The following is a 20,296-nucleotide window of genomic DNA, read 5'->3' as shown; positions in this document are numbered from 1 at the left end:
TTTAATTATGGTGCTGGAGGAGAGACTTGAGAGTCCCATGGACTGCAAGAAGATCAAAGCTATCCATTCTTAAGGAAATCAGCCCTGAGTGCTCACTGGAAGGACAGATCCTGAAGCTGAGGCTCCAATACTTTGGCCACCTCATGAGAAGAGAAGACTCCCTGGAAAAGACCCTGATGTTGGGAAAGATGGAGGGCACAAGGAGAAGGGGACGGCAGAGGATGAGATGGTTGGACAGTGTTCTCGAAGCTAGCAGCATGAGTTTGACCAAACTGCGGGAGGCAATGGAAGACAGGAGTGCTTGGCGTGCTCTGGTCCATGGGGTCACGAAGAGTCGGACACAACTAAACAACAACAACCCCCCAAATTGCTGAGGGAAGCACATTTAGGCATGCCAGTGTGAAGCTCTGCAATACTTTTGGACCAAGAGACTTGAATTCATATTGATTGGAACAAATTTCACTCTATCCTAAAGCGAAAGTGTGGGGAAGGACCTTAGTCCCATGTAGAACACATGTGGGACATAACAGAAGGTCCCAGGTTCAATCTCTGGCCTCTCCAGGTAAGGCTGGAGAAGATTCTTGTCTGAAATGATGGAGGCCCACTGCCAGTCAGTGCTAAGCTGGATGGACCAGTGCTCTGACTCTCGTATGAGGCAGTTTCCTATATTCCATCTCACTGCATTTTGTACATGCAGAGAATGTGTATACACACACATGTGTGGTAGGAGGTCTCAGCCACTCACATCTTCCCAATATATACAGGAAAATATGTGCAGTTATAACACGTGGGATCCACATGTGTTGTGAATGTTCTTACCTACATGGAACTGAAATGCTGCCTGTGTTATACAGCCTGTATAGTGAACTCCTTGTGTTTTCATCTAAATGCAGAGAAAAGGAGGAGGAAGGACAAACAATGTTTTGAACCTCTGTAAGATCAGGGTCAGCCCACAATGTTTTGGCACCCGAGAAGGGAAATCTAAATGACATATTGTAGTTAAAACACAGCCCAAAATCAATGGCTGTTGTTGTTGTTTAGTCGTTTAGTCGTGCCCGACTCTTTGTGACCCCATGGACCAGAGCACGCCAGGCACTTCTGTCTTCCACTGCTTCCCGCAGTTTGGACAGACTCATGTTTGTAGCTTCGAGAACACTTTCCAACCATCTCAACCTCTGTCGCCTCCTTCTCCTTGTGCCCTCAGTCTTTCCCAATGCTTCACTTTGCCTCCTGCTAGTCAGCCCTGTTTCAAAGTAACGGAAACCTGAGCAGTGGCTTTTGAGTTACTCGCAGATCCCTAGCTGGACCATTAGGTGGCGCTCATGGCCCTTCTTTATCCCTGGCTTCCTCCTATTTCAGAGCCAAGTTGTTTTTATTGTGATTTCACAGTCCACCAAGGTTGCCCTTGCTGCTGACAGCTACGTGACTTAAGTGGGCAAGAAGTCTCACTGTTCATGAGGTTGCAGCCCAAATGCCTCTTGATGACATCCATACATCTCCACCCTTCCCTTTAATTTTGTGTCTGGCGCTGCCATCTTTTGTATCTTCCCATGCTGGTAGAAGTCTAGGAATATACTTGAGACATACAACTTACATGCACAACTCCATTTCCTTCAGAATTATTGTCACATTTGACATTTTCCCATTCACTTTTCCCTAACTGTATTATTATCCTCCACCAGCATAATCCTAGGCATGTCTATTCAGAAGTAAGTCCTATTGAGTTCAGTGGGATTTACTCCTCACAAGTGTGTGTGTAGAATTACAGCCAGTTCCTTTTCTAACTGCTCTAAATTATTACCTTCAACCACTTTCTAGCCTCCCTCCTTTGTAGCTTTATTGGATAGCCTTTTTAAAACTCCAGTTAATTTCCTCTATTTACACATGCTTTTTCAAACTTTATTTTTGAACCGTGCCGTGTATCATGGACCTAAGATCAGTTTTTAAAAATCACTAGCAACCTTCACAATTATTTCTGATCCTCATGAGATGTCTTCCCTGCAAGTTCTGTGTCTTTATGTTGATTCCGTCCACTTCAGTAGTCATTGGTCCCTGGTCAGATCCCCAAGCAGCTCACTGCATAGGTTGAATCATACTAGATCAGCAAGTAACATGTGCCTCTTTCACTCATGGACTGTTGTAGTTAGAACAGCCATTTGTTATGGGAACAGGATGTTGATCCCTATCCTGATGGTGTTTATCCCTAGTGATTTTACTGTGTAGCTTTTAATATCCATCCTTTATATTATAACAGGTCTTTACAGGTATACTGGAAAAAGCATAGTTTGAAGCAATAGAGAAGGCTATGCTTCAGGTTGAATCAGTTAGGAGGGAATAGCTATGAACCCTGAATACACATTTCCTGAGCATATGGCGTATCAAAAAGCCATACTTGAACTTCTATGTATTCAATTTACAACCTCAGTTGTCCTTTTTTACTTTTCTTCTATTGATTTGTTTTTATTTAGAGGAACAGCTTTTGCATCAGTTTTTTCATAGCTTTGGTTGGAAAAGTACACAGATGAGTACTCTCTATCCAGTATTACTTAAGTAGACTGGGCTAATGCACTTTATAGCACAATCCTATGCATGTTTACACAGTCCCACTGTGTGCAATAGAGCTTACATCCTGGCCAGTATTTATAGGATTGCAGTCCTAGAGTTTATTTCAGAGAATGTCGCTGTAATTGATCGTGTTAAATCTTCATTTTACGAACATGTTTTGCTTACCAGAAGTTGATTTAGAGTTTTGCAAACAAATTTGATTTGGTTTTTTTGCATGGAGATAGTGCAGAAGTTATTAATCTATTGCACCTGATCTAAATGACTTTCCTCTATCGAAGCCCTCAACTCCTGGAAAATCATGCTCTGCCAGCTCTTAGATTTCTTCCTTGCAAGGATGGGACTAGCTTGTAAGTCATGAAAGCCCTCTGGTCTGGAAGCACCCTAGTGGTGCTAATCATTGCTCCTCAGCTGTAAGCTAATTGCAATTGACTACCTACATTTCGGGACGCGGGTGGCGCTGTGGTCTAAACCACAGAGCGTAGGACTTGCCGATCAGAAGGTCGGCAGTTCGAATGCCCACGACGGGGTGAGCTCCCGTTGCTCGGTCCCTGCTTCTGCCAACCTAGCAGCTTGAAAGCATGTCAAAGTACAAGTAGATAAATGGATACCGCTCCGGCGGGAAGGTAAACCGTGTTTCCGTGCACTGCTCTGGTTCGCCAGAAGCGGCTTAGTCATGCTGGCCACATGACCCGGAAGCTGTACGCCGGCTTCCTTGGCCAGTAAAGCGAAATGAGCACCGCAACCCCAGAGTCGGCAACGACCTTTACCTTTACCTACATTTCAGGGATGTGCAATGCATTTTGGTATGCTCAGTTCACTATGTTCTGTCCACATTGTGGGTGTGGCATAGCCATGTGTGCAGTGTTCCCCTTTCTGCACTTTATTGGTAGCGACACATACACCCTTGTATGTACACTACGATGCTGCATAGTTTGTGCTCCTCAATGCCATTTTAGCACCTTGTGTTGCGTGTGTGCCTGTGTGTGGTTCTTACAGTTTTTGAAGTAGCGCAATTGCAAAATAAAAATAATTTGCTTTTAAATGTTTGCCGCACAGCACCAGATTGCAGCTGAGCTTTTATTTGAGTAAACATGATTACAGATCAGTCTGAAGGTCCCTTGGATTTCACCTTAAAAGGCTCAATCTCTGCTGTAGCCAATTTCACTGTACCTAATCAGGTTTCACAACCTGGTTAGAAAACTTGCCAGCTTGATTTCTCCCTGCTTTTTAGTTGCACCATTTTACCATAGCTCAATTGCATTTTTAAAAATTAATTAATTATTGCTTGCAGCAAGGTTAGAGGGTTACAGTCAGAACCTACGCATCCTGTGCTAGGAAGTAAGTCATGCTCTTCTTAATGTAATCTATGAATCTAATTACTAACTGAAGCAATTCATTAAGGCTATGAACCAGTAGATCAGGGGTCAGAACTTGATAGTGCAGAGCTTTTGCCCTCTATCTGGCCACATCAAATTGTTGTGAAGTGTTGTCAGATAGTGGGTGGAAGGGGAGGGGAGGGTCAATATTGAAAGAATTATAGCAGTTGTCAGTCACAGGCTAAACCAACACAGGTGCTGGTTTTAGTGTTTAAAATCCTATACAGCTTGGGACCAAGATACCTGAGGTTGGATAATCTCACCCTCGGTATACGTAAAGTGATCACTATGCTCTGCAGGTGAGAGTTCCCTGTAATAATAATAATAATAATAATAATAATAATAATAATAATAATTAATAATTAATAATTTATTTATACCCCACCCATCTGACTGGGTTTCCCCAGCCACTCTGGGCTATTTCCTGCAGAATATTAAAAACACAATAAAACATCAAACATTAAAAACTTCTCTAAACAGGGCTGCCTTCAGGTGTCTTCTAAAAGTCAGATAGCTGTTTATTTCCTTGACATCTGATGGGATGGCGTTCCACAGGGCAGGCACCACTACTGAGAAGGCCCTCTGCCTGGTTCCCTGTAATCTCACCGTGAGGGAACCGCCAGAAGGTCCTCAGTGCTGGACCTCAGTGTCCGGGCTGAACGATGGGGGTGGAGACGCTCCTTCAGGTATACTGGGCCAAAGCCCTTTAGTATCCTGTAGTATCCTGTTATCTTTAGTATCCTGTTATCAGGAGATAATTTCTGCACAATGTAATAGTCAGGCCTTTAATGTTGTAGCACCTACCCTTCGGAATTTCATTCCCTTGCAAAATAGAAAGGCCCTGTCTCTATTGTTTCTTTCAGTGCCTCTTCCAGCAAGTTGCCTGAGCTGAGATCTTTTTCGCTCTGCAACTGTGTTGCAATTTTTAAAAAGAGGTTTTTAACATGTTTTGTCACTTGCTGTTTTGCAGCCCTAGGTTCCTTTAGAAAGAAGGGCAGTTTAAAAATTTAATAAACAAATAAAAATTAGGTCTCATCTAAAGACACTTATGTGACATTACTTCAGTGGCGTAGCGTGGGGGGTGCAGGGGTGGCCGGCCGCACCGGGCGCAACATCTGGGGGTTAGGGTTAGGGGGCGCAAATCCACGGGTTAGAGGGTGCAAATTACTTGCCTTGCCCCGGGTGCTGACAACCCACGCTACGCCACTGCATTACTTCTAGCATTATTGCTCAGAAGGGCCCTTTGCTACAGCCATGTCATTTTCTCTCTCTCTCTCTCTCTCTCTCTCTCTCTCTCTCTCTCTCTGTGTGTGTGTGTGTGTGTGTGTGTGTGTGTTTAGGGTAAAATTAAAGTTTGTGCCCCTGAAGAACAGCAAAACTCATGTATCTCTTTAAATGAAAAATTAAGTGAGAAATGCCAGTAATGCTACCATCTTCTCTTCCAGCAATGTGCCATTTTTAAACACAGTTCTTTTCTTCTGTTTCTTTGCTCTTCTGTTCCCAAACTCTCTTGGCTCCTTTCCCTGAGCCTCCACCTCTCCTACCTGCTCCCCTGGCTAATTACTTTCCTCGAAATGGAAATGTAGTTTGTTTATGTACTTACCTTATTCCATGCTGCCACATATATAGTGGTAGCTCGGGTTACAGACACTTCAGGTTACAGACTCCGCTAACCCAGAAATAGTACCTCAGGTTAAGAACTTTGCTTCAGGATGAGAACAGAAATCGTGCTCCCGCGGCGCGGCAGCAGCAGGAGGCCCCATTAGCTAAAGTGGTGCTTCAGGTTAAGAACAGTTTCAGGTTAAGAACGGACCTCCAGAATGAATTAAGTTCGTAACCCGAGGTACCACTGTATCTTTGAACTTGCTTTTTATTTACAAAGGGTTATGTGAATGTGCAGCAAATGTATACCTCCCCTTCGAAGGCTTCCTCTCCCCTTTCTTATTCGGGGCAGATACGATTGCAACTAGCGTGACTTTTGCACTAAGAAAAATAAGCAGCTTGTTATTTGTCTAGAAAGGCCTTTACATGTAAAAGTATCACCCTTAACTAGTTTAACCCAGCACCTTTCTTCCCTTGTCACGCACAGACTTGGAGATACTGTGAAAACCTGGGATTAGCTTGTTTGCATTTCATTGTTTTCTTTTCTAGCTGCAATCCGTTTAGCTATGGTATGCTGAGTTTATCTGATTAGCACCTAATGAGCCAAAGGGTTTTGGAGAGAAAATGTTGCCTGCATTTCTGCAAATTATGGGAATTTAAGTTTGTAGTACCCTTTTCTCATCCAAATAGTTGAAATTCCTTTATCTTTCCTGCTTAGGGCTGTCAACACTCTTGATTATTATTATTATTTGAAAGGCCAGTTTTGAAAGATCTTCCATAGCATCGTAAAGCATCATCTCTTTCGGGATACCCTGAATTTATACTATAAGGAAAATACAGAGTAGTTGAAAACTGTGTTGCGCTGTCCATGCACTGCTCTATCCATACTGATGAGAAAGATGTTGTCCTCCCTCTTGTTGCATAAGCCACTTGTGGTATGAACCTTGAATAGTGTATAAAAGCAGCTGGAGTCAAAACTGATTCAAAGCCATCAGGGTCAGGACTAACAATATAAGGATGAACAATTTATACCCCACACTTCTAGTTATTTTGTCTTGGCATATGGGATCTACACATTTACTCACAAGTTATTGATTAATCAATTAAGGCTATGGTCCAAAGGACACTCAAGCAGTAAGTCCTATTGAACTTAATGGGACTGACTTCTGACTAGTCCACATCCTTCAGATTGCAGTGCACACGAACAAAGCTATTGTTTTGAACAAGAAAGAAACCCTTCTTTGTTTTTAGATTATGCCCTTACAAGTCACAGCAGTCTCTGAGAGAGAGAGGAGAAAGAACGCCTCTTCTAAAATGAAACACCACTCCTGTATTTTTTGTACTGAAAATTATTGAACAATTACTTTAAAATCCGTTAGTACTTTTTGCCCATCAAAACGCTTAAATGAAATAATAGACTAAACATTACAGCTTTGCTTAAAAGATTTGGACGGGCTTCAGTCAGTTTTGACTACAAGCTGCATTTAAACTGGTTTTGCCTCTGTGTTTTTCCTTGCATGAGGATCTTAGCCAGGCTGGCATTATTGTGATTAAAATGATCATCAATGTTTGGATATTTCTCTCTCTTTCCTTGCTGCTTCCTGTTCAGGTTTGCAATGATGTGTGGCTACATGTCTCGGTTTGAAAGTGTGCAGAACAAAATCAGGAATGGCTATCTCTTTAAGGTATGTTTTTGGTAGCTTTGTTAAGCTGCTGCTATTATTAAATTACTTCCTCCTGACAGCTTTGAAGACAGTGTTTAGAGTAAAAGTAACTGCCTGGGGGACATGCTTCAGTGCCAGGATTATGCTGAGGAGATGAGATTATTTTTGTATGCTCCTACCAGACATAATGAAGTAGCTTTCAAACTGAAGAAGATTTAAGTATGACTTTGTGAACCAGCCGTTCAATTTTTGTACTGTTCCCAAGTCTGAATTTCCAAAGAACAGCATGAGACGGGGAAAGAAGTGCATAATTATGTGTTTGTATAAAAAAAACAACCCTCATTTACTCTTGGTTTACATTAACACTCTGAGGTCTGCTTGTGTCTGTTGATTCACTGCTGATGGAGTTTAAATGCAGGGCTGCTACTGATTTTAATTAAAGCAGTATTTCACCCTTACTTGGTTATTGATAAGGCATTACTTGTTGTATTCTAAACTTTAGAGTTAATAGGCCATGTGTGTTGGATAATGCTTGTTTGAGGCTTCTTCTTGATACAAAGATGACTTTGGACAACTATATTTACAGAGTGCCAGGACAAAAGGGAAATGGTCCGCTTTGTGAACTTGACCCTATAGCCAGGCAAAGGAAAGTTCATTTTGGTCTTCTTTCTTACAGGAGCATCTAGACAAAGCTATTGAGCTTAAGCCGCAAGACCCATTTTTATATTATCTAACTGGAAGATGGTGCTATGAAGTAAGTGATCCTCAAGTCCTTTTACTCAGCAGAAGCCCTGTGAAGCTTATTTAAAATTGCACCACTGAACAATTTTACTTCTGTTTTCGGAGAGGAGTTGAGTGTGTGAAGCTTTCTGTTAGAGAGCCATGCCACCTAGCCTAGTATGCTCTCCCCTGAGTGGCAGCCGAATCCAGACTCTTTGCATGCAAAGTTCTGCCACTGAGCTCTGAGTCTATCCTAATGAAGTTTGTATAGTGTGCCTGTGACAGGTGATCTGTTTTATTTTATTTAGAGGATTGATCATTTGCTTTTCAATTCAAAATTCTCAAAGGGACAAAATTGAATACAATATAAAAACAGCAGAATCCAAGCAAACAAGAAGATACAAGGGGGCAAGTTGCAACTGCTAGAACAAAACAAAACAAAACAAAACAAAACACAAAGCAGTAGGTGCTAAACATGCACTTGAAGAAGAGGAAGAGGAAGAAGAGTTTGGATTTGATATCCCACTTTATCACTACCCGAAGGAGTCTCAAAGTGGCTAATATTCTCCTTTCCCTTCCTCCCCCACAACAAACACTCTGTGAGGTAAGTGGGGCTGAGAAACTTCAAAGAAGTGTGACTAGCCCAAGGTCACCCAGCAGCTGCATGTGGAGGAGCGGAGGCGCGAACCCGGTTCCCCAGATTACGAGTCTATCGTTCTTAACCACTACACCACACTAGCTCTCTATAGGCAATAACTTGGATCTGGAAGAAGAAGCTGGGTTCCAAAGCTTAAGGGCAGGATGCATGATGAGGCTGACAAATATGGGACCAAGACCCCACCGTCCTCCTTGCCCTGGGAAGATGTCTGTCTCCCTCTGACAAACGTAGATGAGCCCTAGCTCACCTCTCCACCTGGAAGTTTCAGAGTACTGTGTTTCTAAGCTGCTTTGAGTGCCTTCAAAGCCCAGAGCAGCTACTGGGAAGATCATTGCTCCAAACTAGACTGCAGGACTGAGGTTTAGACTTCTAAAAAGTACTGGAACAAAAAAAACCCCCAAAGTAGCAGTAGTATTCTCTTCTTCATACCCATATTTAGTGTTTGCATATCTTTTCAAAAAGGATGTAAGCTTTAAATCTACCAAGCATACTTCTGCTTGAACCTGAAAGCCATTAGTAATAAAGACATAAATATGCCAGACTTTCCTGTTCTTTTCACAAAAGAGAACATGCAATTTATGAGTAGCATCTCTGTTTCATGTTATTTAACTTTACCTTGGACATCACCCTACTTTGAGACTGAAATGGTATTCAAGGTAAGAGAACTTCATATCCAAGTTGGAAAGGAGCCAAAACAGTGAAGATAATAATCTTACTCTTATCAAGTAATCTAGACAGAATATCTCAAGAGAGAAAATTATACGTGAAGCAAGGAATTAGATGAAATCTGGGGTCAATTAAAACTCAGGGAAGCAGAATTCCATACACTATGTTAATTGCATAGGCAGACAATTGATTCAGTGCAGCCATGGAAAAAACTGATTCAGAGACACTAGTGCTTTCATTAGGACACCATGATCACGGTGTTTGGTTTGGATGGGGGTAAATAACTGCTTTGCATATATCGAGTTTATGGGATGGCATTGGGCAAATTGTCCCTTAGCTTAACCTACCTCTCAGAAGTATGGTTAGGTTGCACTGAGCCTAATGGGGGGGGGGGGATAATGTAATAATAAGGCATTTTCCAGAAAGGACCCAAGTTTGAAAATTGTCTTGGCTACTTTGAGGCCAAGTACAAAATTGTACTACTTGGGAATTTCATTGGTTTTTTTGTTTTGTTTTGTTCCTGTAAACCCCACTGCCACATCTACCTTATTCAACATCTTTATCAACGACTTGGATGATGGACTCAAGGGCATCCTGATCAAATTTGCAGATGACACCCAACTGGGAGGGGTGGCTAACACCCCAGAGGACAGGATCACACTTCAAAACGACCTTGACAGATTAGAGAACTGGGCCAAAACAAACAAGATGAATTTTAACAGGGAGAAATGTAAAGTATTGCACTTGGGCAAAAAAAATGAGAGGCACAAATACAAGGTGGGTGACACCTGGCTTGAAAGGAGTACATGTGAAAAGGATCTAGGAGTCTTGGTTGACCACAAACTTGACATGAGCCAACAGTGTGACGCGGCAGCTAAAAAAGCCAATGCAGTTCTGGGCTGCATCAATAGGAGTATAGCATCTAGATCAAGGGAAGTAATAGTGCCACTGTATTCTGCTCTGGTCAGACCTCACCTGGAGTACTGTGTCCAGTTCTGGGCACCACAGTTCAAGAAGGACACTGACAAACTGGAACGTGTCCAGAGGAGGGCAACCAAAATGGTCAAAGGCCTGGAAACGATGCCTTATGAGGAACGGCTAAGGGAGCTGGGCATGTTTAGCCTGGAGAAGAGGAGGTTAAGGGGTGGTATGATAGCCATGTTCAAATATATAAAAGGATGTCACATAGAGGAGGGAGAAAGGTTGTTTTCTGCTGCTCCAGAGAAGCGGACACGGAGCAATGGATCCAAACTACAAGAAAGAAGATTCCACCTAAACATTAGGAAGAACTTCCTGACAGTAAGAGCTGTTCGACAGTGGAATTTGCTGCCAAGGAGTGTGGTGGAGTCTCCTTCTTTGGAGGTCTTTAAGCAGAGGCTTGACAACCATATGTCAGGAGTGCTCTGATGGTGTTTCCTGCTTGGCAGGGGGTTGGACTCGATGGCCCTTGTGGTCTCTTCCAACTCTATGATTCTATGATTCTACCTCTTTGTAGTAGTGGAATAATTTAATGTGTACTTGCACTTCACTTGTTCCATCACAGTTTTCACTGGCATCCCCTCAAAGCTCCCTGGATAACCTTGGGTCAGTCACATTCTTTCTTAGCCAAGCACCCTCCACAGAAGTCTTGTGAGGATAAAATGGGATAATCCTGCCCTGAGCTCCTTGGAGGAACTGCAGGTTACAAATGTGACAAAGAAATACAGTGGTACCTCAGGTTACAGACGCTTCAGGTTACAGACTCCGCTAACCCAGAAATAGTGCTTCAGGTTAAGAACTTTGCTTCAGGATGAGAACAGAAATCGTGCTCCGGCAGCGCAGCAGCAGCAGGAGGCCCCATTAGCTAAAGTGGTGCTTTAGGTTAAGAACAGTTTCAGGTTAAGTATGGACCTCCGGAACGAATTAAGTACTTAACCTGAGGTACCACTGTAACATGTACAGCTCTGATATAAAAAGAAGCATATTTTTTTTTTGTACAATGGCTTTTGTTCTAAAGAGCAAGAAAGGATATTCCTAGACTTTCTCTATCTGGCAATATTGTATTAATAATGAAAACCCCAAAAGGCCTGTTTTGAGAAATCTCATTTATAAAGGTATTAGAAATTCTTCTGGACATATTTCCCTTTAACAGGGGCTAGAATAGAAAGTCAAAGCCCTGTATGCAATTGACATCATACATTTTTGGTGTTCCTTTAATTTTGTTGGAGATTATATATAGAAAGGTACTAGAGGCAAGCCAAGCAGTTCCTTTTTTGGGTACGAAGGCTTGTTGAGCACTGAAAACCAAACGCTAAGCCAGCCAGAAATGAAACTGAAACCCTCAACGTCAGTTCTTATTAAATTTTGTAAGGAAACCTGTATATAGTGCCAGACACATCTCATTCTTCTAAGCTCAAGCCACAGGTTTCAAGAAGCTAATTATAAATTCCACAATGGAAAAATTAGAAGTCCTATGACATCACAGCTGAACCTTGTGTGGGATCCATCAGTGCACAGTACTATGAGTGTATGTATATTGGAATTTGGGTGGTCCACATGAATATTATATAAGCAGTATTTCCCCTCATTTTATTCTTCTGTCAAGCCATATATGCTTCGTCTGGATTAGCTGAAACTGATGCTAATGCACAAATGTTCCTCCACTTCCAAGAGAGCAAATGCTTGTCCACAACTGGCCTTACCAAAAAAAAAACAACAACCCCAAACTGCTGGGAAGTTTATTTTAAAGTTTGAAGTGTCCATTTATTTCGTGTTTTTTCTGATAAAAAGGACAATAACATTTCCCTTAAGAAAGAAAGTAGGAAGAGGCTTTGAGAGTGAGGCGGGGAGATCTATGTGCTTGCTACTTCCTATGTGATGATAGTTTTCATCCTAGAAGTATATTTGCAAGTCATTCCACTAACTAACAAAATATGTTTACATAACCTGTTTATAGTTGTCGGGAACTGTATTCTTTGGGGGCGGGAGGAAACCACTAACACATGAAGAATTTGAATGACACATCTATGGTGAAGTTTGAATATGTGAGTTTGTATACACCCAATATATCATGTTGACCAATGTGAAGTGAATTCTACTGTCTTCACTGGGACTTCTCCTTAAATGTGGATTCTTGGTGTGCCATGGTGTTGTTTTAAATTCCTGCCTCCCCTCCCCCTTTAGACCAAAAATAAAAGCGTTTTTCTCAGGAGTGTATCCTGAGATACAGAGGTGGCCATCTTGCTTATTTGTGAAAATACTTTATTTATATGCCACTGAGTGCCAAGTTAGCTTCTCATTGGTTTGCAAAATGTAAACACTATTCCTCTGAACAGGTCTGCTAGTGCAAGAACTTTTAACCACCCTTTTCCCTTCCCACATGTCTGCTTATAAATATGCACCAGGGGCTGTTGGTGGAATCCCTGGAACAGATTCAGTGGGTGTTTGGAGAGAGGAGAGGATGCAGACGTTTCATTGCACAACTAAAGGTCCTTGTGCTAGCAATGCTGTTTAGTTGGGTATCACCTATAGAAACCAGTTGTACAACTGAGTAGATCCAGTATGGAGCTTTTTTTCCAGGGTTGGTTAATTTGTTTTTCTTGAAGATAGCTTATTATGGTAATTGCCTTGCAAAACAACACTTTGTTTTATTTCCTAAAAGCATCTCTGAAACAACACTCTCTCCACCCCTTCTTCCTGCTGTTTCCAAAGGTGGCTCAGTTGTCTTGGATTGAGAAAAAAGTAGCTGCTGCTCTTTTTGGGACTCCGCCAACTTCAACAATTCATGAAGCTTTGCAGAATTTTCTTAAGGTAGATACTATTTCCCACTCCCTCATTTCTCTGCAAAAGCCCACCTACCAAGTGGCTGGTGTTCAAGAAATTTGCTCAACAAGTTGTTCTCGGCAGCTATAAATTCAAAGCTCTTCTAAAGGCCAAAGATTTCTGAAATGATATCTGTAGAGGAGTAACTGCACGCATCTGCCTAAACTAAATTTAATTCATCTGCTGTGTCAGCGTTTGTTGGGATTTGGGCTGCTTAAAGTGTAAAACACCTTAAGGTTCATATGGAGAGCTGTTTATGTGAAAGTTGCACCTGTTAGAGCTTTTGGCTTGTGAATAGGATCCTGACTGAAAGAAACCTGGCACGATGTATTGTGCAAGTTGCAAGCTGTAATTTGCAGGTTCTGCCCGGAATAGATGGGCAGGACCATCCACCCAGTGCCACGCTGGTGCTGCTTTTTGAGCTGCAAACTGCCTTGTGGCCCTCCACCTCATTGAAACTGGGGCCATTTTAATTTAACTTATTCACCTCCTCAAGTGCCCCCTCACTGGGTCTGGGTCCCCATGGGTCCCACAATGCCACATATGGTACCTCAGTGGCTGAGTTCCCTGACATTCTTTGTTCCACACACTTTGGGTTAATGGTGGCAAGCAGATGCAGCCTCAGCTGCTGGGTTCACCATTTCCTACTGTGCTGTGTCTTTCTGTCCCCGGCCTGCTATTGCTGCATGCCTGACAGATATTCCACTACCACCACCAAGTGGTGTAGCCCCGAGGCCTAAGTCCAGGGCTAACAGTTCCACTGTTTCTAAGAGGATCTTTGTGCTTTATTATAAATATTCCATTGACTTTGGTGTTCTTGCTGTCCTGTTCTTCATCTTTTTCTCTTCTTGGTCAGGCTGAAGAACTACGCCCTGGATATTCGAAACACAATTATGTCTATTTGGCAAAGGTAAGTGAAACTAGTCTGCTCTCTTCCTTTAATATAATGCAGCGATTTCTATTGACTGAGTGTGATGTTTTCCCTCCTCTCTCCTATCCAGTGCTACAAAGATCTTGGCCAGAGGACCAATGCGCTGAAGTTCTGTGACACTGCATTATCAATCCTGTCAGTCACCAAAGAGGTGCGTCTGAAGCCCCATTTAAATGTTATTTATTTATTGGACTTGTATATCACCCTTCATCATAAGATCTCAGAGCAGTTCGCAAGATAAAAATGCAAGATAAAAAAATAAATATCTAAAAGAAAAAACAACAAAGCAATAAACTCCCCCTTCCCACAGACACATTTAAAAGGCTGTAGACTATTATTCAGCCAAAGGCCTTGTTGAAGAGCAACGTTTTCGCCTGGCACCTAAAGATATATAATGAAGATGCCAGATGAACCTCCCTGGGGAGAGCATTCCAAAAAAGGGGGATGCCTTCTTTGGAAGCAGTTTCTGCTGCCTCATCAGTCACCTAGAGATGTTATGATACAGTCATGTATCATAGCCTGAATCATTAAGGTCTTTTCCATGCTATTGTTAGTCGTGATGATGAAGTACAGGGTCTGTATGGTGGTACTTGTCTTCTGCTGCTTTCATGTACTTTAAAGAGTGCTGCAGAGGAGAGCTTCATGGTACGTTGTACTTTTATTTATGTAGAGCAGGAATGGGAAAGATTGTGGCCATCTAAATATTTAACTCCCAAACCCTGTCAGCCCCAGCCAGTGGTCAAGTGCTGCCACAGTTGTAGCTCCACTATATCTGGAGGGCCACAAGTCCCCAACCTCCTCTTCCTCTAGTGCTCTAGAGCAGTGTTTCCCAACCTTGGGGCTCCAGCTGTTTTTGAACTGCAATTCCCATCATCCCTGACCACTGGTCTTGCTAGCTAAGGATGATGGGAGTTGTAGTCCAAAAACAGCTGGAGGCCCAAGGTTGGGAAACACTGCTCTAGAGGAACAGTTAGAAACAAAAAAAAGAGAGAAGTCCTGGGCCCAAATCGTTATGAAATATGGCAGTTGCATGCAAAGTAGAAGGTGGCTTGTGACATCCCCAGTGTGACTGATTGCAGCAACACATGGAAACTGCGTAAATCGAGTAAAAACTAATATGATGAAATTATGTTTAAACAGAGGACTATCATAATAGTGGTGCTTATTTTAATGAGGAACTGGGTGGCATGCAGTGCAGTTAGTCACACTGATCAGATGAGCTGTGACTGTCTGATTTTGAAGTTCTGCACTGGAATTGTCATAGGCAATTCAGTAAGCAGTCTGGAGCGTTCCTTAAGGCTACGAAGCCCAACATCGGAGGCCCACCATGCAAAACGTGCTACAAATGCACTTAAATATAAGATGGGTGGCATTTTTTTGCAGGGAGGAGGAAGACTTGATTCAGATAAATTATATCTCATTTACTTACGCAAGAAGTTTGAAATGTGGAATTCTGTAGTGCAAGCTTTGGAACCAGTGCTGCAAGCAGGTTCAGGTGGGGAAATTGTCTGGCATCTCTTCCTGTTACTTGACAGTATTTTGGCAAAGATTTGCAATGATTACAATAAATATATTTCAAGGCACTGATACATAATTTCTTGGTTTGGTTATGTTGCCTTAATGTTGTTGAAAGAACTATCAAGCAAAAGCTTGCTGTGGACACATTAATTATGGAGTTGGATAGATTTCTGAAGTCTTCCCGGATCTCCAGTCCAGTTCATGCTCCAAGATAAACTAAAAGGTCCTTTACAGCTCTGTCTGCCTAGCTTGAGATTTCATATCCTTCCCAAGTGGCTCATTCTGCTATAGAATTCCTGTGAGGTTTCCTAACACTTACCCTAAATCTGTTATACTGCACTTTAATCCTACAGGGCACATTTCAAAAGTCTCCAAGACTTTAATGTGTCCACAGAGTTGTTAATTCCTAGGGGTTGCCTGGTTTTTCTGTGTATTGCAGGGTGCCCTGCATTTTATCTCTCCAGCTTACCAGGGCTTGTAATGTGGTCTTATCAGTAGTGACCCTCCAGTTGCAGAATGTTCTTCTTGTAAGGCAGGCCAGTATTATTCTCCCCATATTGCAGTGGGGATGGGAGGACCAAGGATGAGTGAAAGTAGCTTACCTAAGGCCATCTCATGATATCATAGTGGAGGTGAGGCTTCAGATAGCAGTTTCCTGGCTAATAGTTGACATTCTTAGCCATTATGGGTCACTGGCTCTCAGATGTAATGAGATTACTCTAACAAACCGTGACTTGTGTGAACATAAGCAATGAGCTTGAACACCCCCTCTTCTTCTCTGCTCAGCTGCAGAGGAGATTTGTTTGTTTCTTATACCTCAGTGTTCAATGACATCTGATCCAGTTGTTTTGAACATCCTGTCGACGTCTGAACCAGGCCTGTTTCTTCTGTTCCCCTTCTTGTTTTACATGGAGTTAAAAGTAGTCAATACTGCTTTCCATTGTTTCTTCTTCTTATGACGAAACTACCAAGTTACTGGAGATTTGCATCAAACAGCATGTTGCCTCTTCTGTGTATCTTTTTTGCTATTAGCTAGAAATGAACTCACTGTGGGAGTTCAGTTCCTATCATCTTATCTGCTGTTGGCCAGGAAGCTTTCGTCAACGGATCCCGAAATATCAGTGCCCGCTGAGTGTTAACAACATTGCAGAGCTAGACCCTTTTCCAATTATCTTTGTGTGTGCCTTGTCCCATCAGTCTGGTGGTTGGGACTTGTGATTCCCAGAGTACAGTGACTGGGAATCAAGCCCAATACACCTTGCATAAAACTGAAGACTAATTCAGGCATATACCTGGCTGTGTAGGATACTGCTTAAAATAGAACCAGTTTATTGCAGCTCCAAAAGACCAAGGCAACTGCTCCATGCAAGTGTCTGTGCAGTACTGGTGTCCTCAGCCACAGCATCACTAAATTTGCAGTGGTCAGAAGTGCCTCATGCTGCTGTGGAGCCACATCACACAGACAACTTGCCGCTTGGAGATGTAGTGCCCACAGGGTTCCATTTGAAATGGTCATATGCAGACGAACTGAGCTTTGCAACTGTAGAGCAGTGACTTTGTGGGAGACACCAAATAAATCAAAATGCAATGCGATCCAAAACAACCATAACTATTGTAATAGACTATATTTGACTTCTAAGTATATGTGTTTGAAGGGCCTAGAAATGATGATAATGTAAGCCACAAACGTCAAGCCACAGGAATGCCTGGGTTCACTTAAAGTCTTCCAAAAGGTGATGACTGGAGGATGAAAACCTTTATTAGTATCCGTTAGAATGTAATGTAATGAATACTTCAATGCAGGAGGAAGTTGGAAAGGAAAATCATTGTATCAGGTTAGCCCCCCACCCTTTGTTCAGCTTTCTAATGAGCTATTGCATAATGATTAAAAGGAAGAATGAACTAGTTATGTTTTCCTAGTCCATGAACACTGAAAATAATCCCTTGTTTTGATGCAGAAATTGGCAGTGGGTATAGAAGCTCTGGGTGGTTCCTCATATGCAATGTCCTTTTTTTCCTTTTAGGATAAAGAGGCTGATGAAGATTTAGAAACATTGCTTCCGTCACTGAAACTGTGAACCAAACAACAACAAGCACTTTTCGTTATGTTTTTGAATGATACTGTGAAAGGCATCTGGGAACCCAGATCCGAGTTCTGAAAGCACCTATATGTGGGTTTTGTGGGGTTTATAGCCATGGAAGGCTTAGAATTTGGGGAAACAGGGCTGAGATAATACCAAAGGGTTGTATCTAAGGCTGGCTTTGATCTAGTGGAAAGCACTTCCACTTGCACAAGATGATGCACCCAGATTCACCAGTTACCTACTGTTGTGTCCTCTGCCTATCCCATAATGTTTTAGAGGGTTTCCCAACCCACGGAAGCAGCTTTTGAGGAGGCAGGTGGGGGAGTGGGTATGGAACATTGCAGTGGATAGGGGTGGGATAGGCAAAAATCAGGTGCTTCTCGTGTACAAGTGGAAGCGTTTTCCATTATTACTACAAAGCCACTGCTGGGTGCAATCCCAATACAATCCCAATAATAAAGTCAAGGGACAGGTGCATCTGTCAATTTCAGTTTTCTAAGTTTCTCATTTTTCCGGTCTTCAATTCAGTTCTCCACATTGTGGCAGCACCCTGCAGGATCCCGCTCCACTTTTAAATACTAAGGGAAGGAGAGTGGTACCTTAAATACTAAGGGAAGGAGAGTGCCAGCAGCCAGTTTGATGTAGTGGTTAAGAGCAGTAGACTCGTAATCTGGGGAACCGGGTTCGCGTCTCCGCTCCTCCACATGCAGCTGCTGGGTGACCTTGGGCCAGTCACACTTCTTTGTAGTCTCTCAGCCCCACTCACCTCACAGAGTGTTTGTTGTGGGGGAGGAAAGCAAAGGAGGGTGTTAGCCGCTTTGAGACTCCTTCGGGTAATGATAAAGCGGGATATCAAATCCAAACTCCTCCTTTTAGTGTGAATTTCTCCTCATAAACACAATTTTGTACGCATAATTTTGACTAACATCCATACCTTTGGAAGCAGTTTCCCCCAATGCATTTATGTATGTTATTGTTAACCGATACTCATTTCTATGCACACTTTCTCCTAACATATGCATTTTTGTAAATATTGTGCAGTTGGAAAACTGCACTGCAAAATTCATAGAACTGCTAATTTTGAAGGATGGCTGTGTTTCAATTCTCCTGTTGTTCCAGAAAGTACAATTTAGATATGTTCCCCTTTAAATGTGAACTGAATCTAATTTCTTCCCCAACTCTAATGAAGTCTGGAACCCTAGGGAAAAAAGTCATTGGACTGGATTACTTCAAGCCCATTAAGAATGTAGCAGTTACACATGTGAAGCAGGTATCATATGCCCGCATTGACACATTTCTTTACACTAGACACCCATTCAGCCACATATTGTTGGTTATGCTGTAAAAGAATTATCAATCCACCAGTGGAGTCCAATCATGTGACTGTTTACTGAGAAGTATGACCCAGCAGGCTCCTCTTATGTTCTTATGCTAAGCAGGATTGTCTTGAATGCCACCCCAGACTCCTATTCAGATGGGTTTGCTGAGGCATGCCAACACTCCCAATTCTCCATATGGTGGCTGGTTCACATGAAGCCTTATTTGTGACTGCACAACACAAACTTAAAGCATCGCCATATGTCTCAGGCATTGCCCTGTTTTGACTGGGCTGAAAAAAGTGCAGCTAACTCTGGAATTGGTTTTAGTTTTAAATGCTGCTTTTTCTCCTTGGCAACATATACTCATGGGCTCTCTGTAGCAGAACACATCCATAATCGCCTCATTCCTTTTACAGTGGTACCTCGGGTTAAGAACTTAATTTGTTCTGCAGGTCAGTTCTTAACCTGAAACTGTTCTTAACCTGAGGTACCACTTTAGCTAATGGGGCCTCCCACTGCCACTGCGCCACCGCCACGTGATTTCTGTTCTCATCCTGAACCAACGTTCTTAACCCAAGGTACTGTTTCTGGATTAGTGGAGTCTGTAACCTGAAGCGACTGTAACCTGAAGCGTCTGTAACCCGAGGTACCACTGTACAGACTTAATCTGCAATGAATAAATTGTGCATCGGGGCCCTTAGGTGAATGTCGCCAAGGAAATTAGAACATGGAAACCATGCATTTGTCTCTTTAAACGCATTTCTACTAGTATTAATTTTTAAGACTTTGCTGGGAATCTCCAAACATAAAATCCACTGCTGGCAATGGATGTCTTGATGGTCATTAATCGTCCTGAGAATGACTAGGAAGCTAGTCTTTGTTGCCTGCACAGGCATGGAAGGTTAAATTGATGTGCACTTGTTCTTTTCCCTTTTCTCTTGGAAAGTATGTAAGTTGTGGGAGAATTGCTCTTTGAGGCTGTTATTTTAATCTCTGGATTTTAAATAGAAATATATTTTATAAATCATGTATTTACATATTATCCTGTTCTTGAAACATCTGAAATTGAAATATTAAATGAGATTTGATGGAATTGCCTGCTGTGGTAGTATATTTCTATATGCATAGTGGCAAAGTGAGTTGCTTCAAGGCATTGCTTCTGGTGAACGGCTGATCTAATGTAAAGTCTATGCGTATTGGAGAAGGAACCTGAACTGAACATGGGCAGCATAAAGAGTCTGGAGAGTTTCAAGTCATAGCAGTGAAGCCTCAGTTGTCCTCACCCCTTCCCAGTTTCCACCTGCCCAAATCCACTTATATAAACAGTTTAATACAGGCAATTTGTTGCAATCTGGGCATCTGACCAATTTTTGTTTGGATCTAAGATTAGAT

At 42.3% G+C, this 20,296-nt stretch overlaps 1 protein-coding gene and 1 long non-coding RNA gene across 3 annotated transcripts in view; both read left to right on the top strand.

The window, feature by feature from the left end:
• Nucleotides 1-19,997, top strand: part of LOC310758318 — a 166,206-nt gene extending 146,209 nt beyond the window's left edge. Inside the window, exon 2 of the long non-coding RNA XR_014545708.1 lies at nt 19,551-19,997. This is a non-coding gene — a long non-coding RNA (uncharacterized lncRNA). The remainder of the gene's footprint in view (nt 1-19,550) is intronic.
• RMDN2 (regulator of microtubule dynamics 2) overlaps nt 1-19,997 on the top strand; it is a 29,148-nt gene extending 9,151 nt beyond the window's left edge. For both annotated transcript variants that reach the window (XM_083604344.1, XM_083604345.1), the window contains 7 exons: nt 7,153-7,228; nt 7,884-7,961; nt 12,942-13,040; nt 13,909-13,962; nt 14,054-14,134; nt 17,526-18,226; nt 18,462-19,997. In XM_083604344.1, coding sequence (XP_083460470.1) covers nt 7,153-7,228; nt 7,884-7,961; nt 12,942-13,040; nt 13,909-13,962; nt 14,054-14,134; nt 17,526-17,579 — 442 coding nt within the window. In that variant the 3' untranslated portion in view covers nt 17,580-18,226; nt 18,462-19,997. The remainder of the gene's footprint in view (nt 1-7,152; nt 7,229-7,883; nt 7,962-12,941; nt 13,041-13,908; nt 13,963-14,053; nt 14,135-17,525; nt 18,227-18,461) is intronic.
• Nucleotides 19,998-20,296: the final 299 nt, after the last annotated feature.

Source organism: Podarcis filfolensis (assembly GCF_964270895.1).
Source record: "Podarcis filfolensis genome assembly, chromosome: 3".
NCBI lineage: Eukaryota > Metazoa > Chordata > Lepidosauria > Squamata > Lacertidae > Podarcis > Podarcis filfolensis.
Note: the sequence above shows the minus strand (reverse complement) of the source record. Positions and strands in the feature narration are given on the sequence as shown.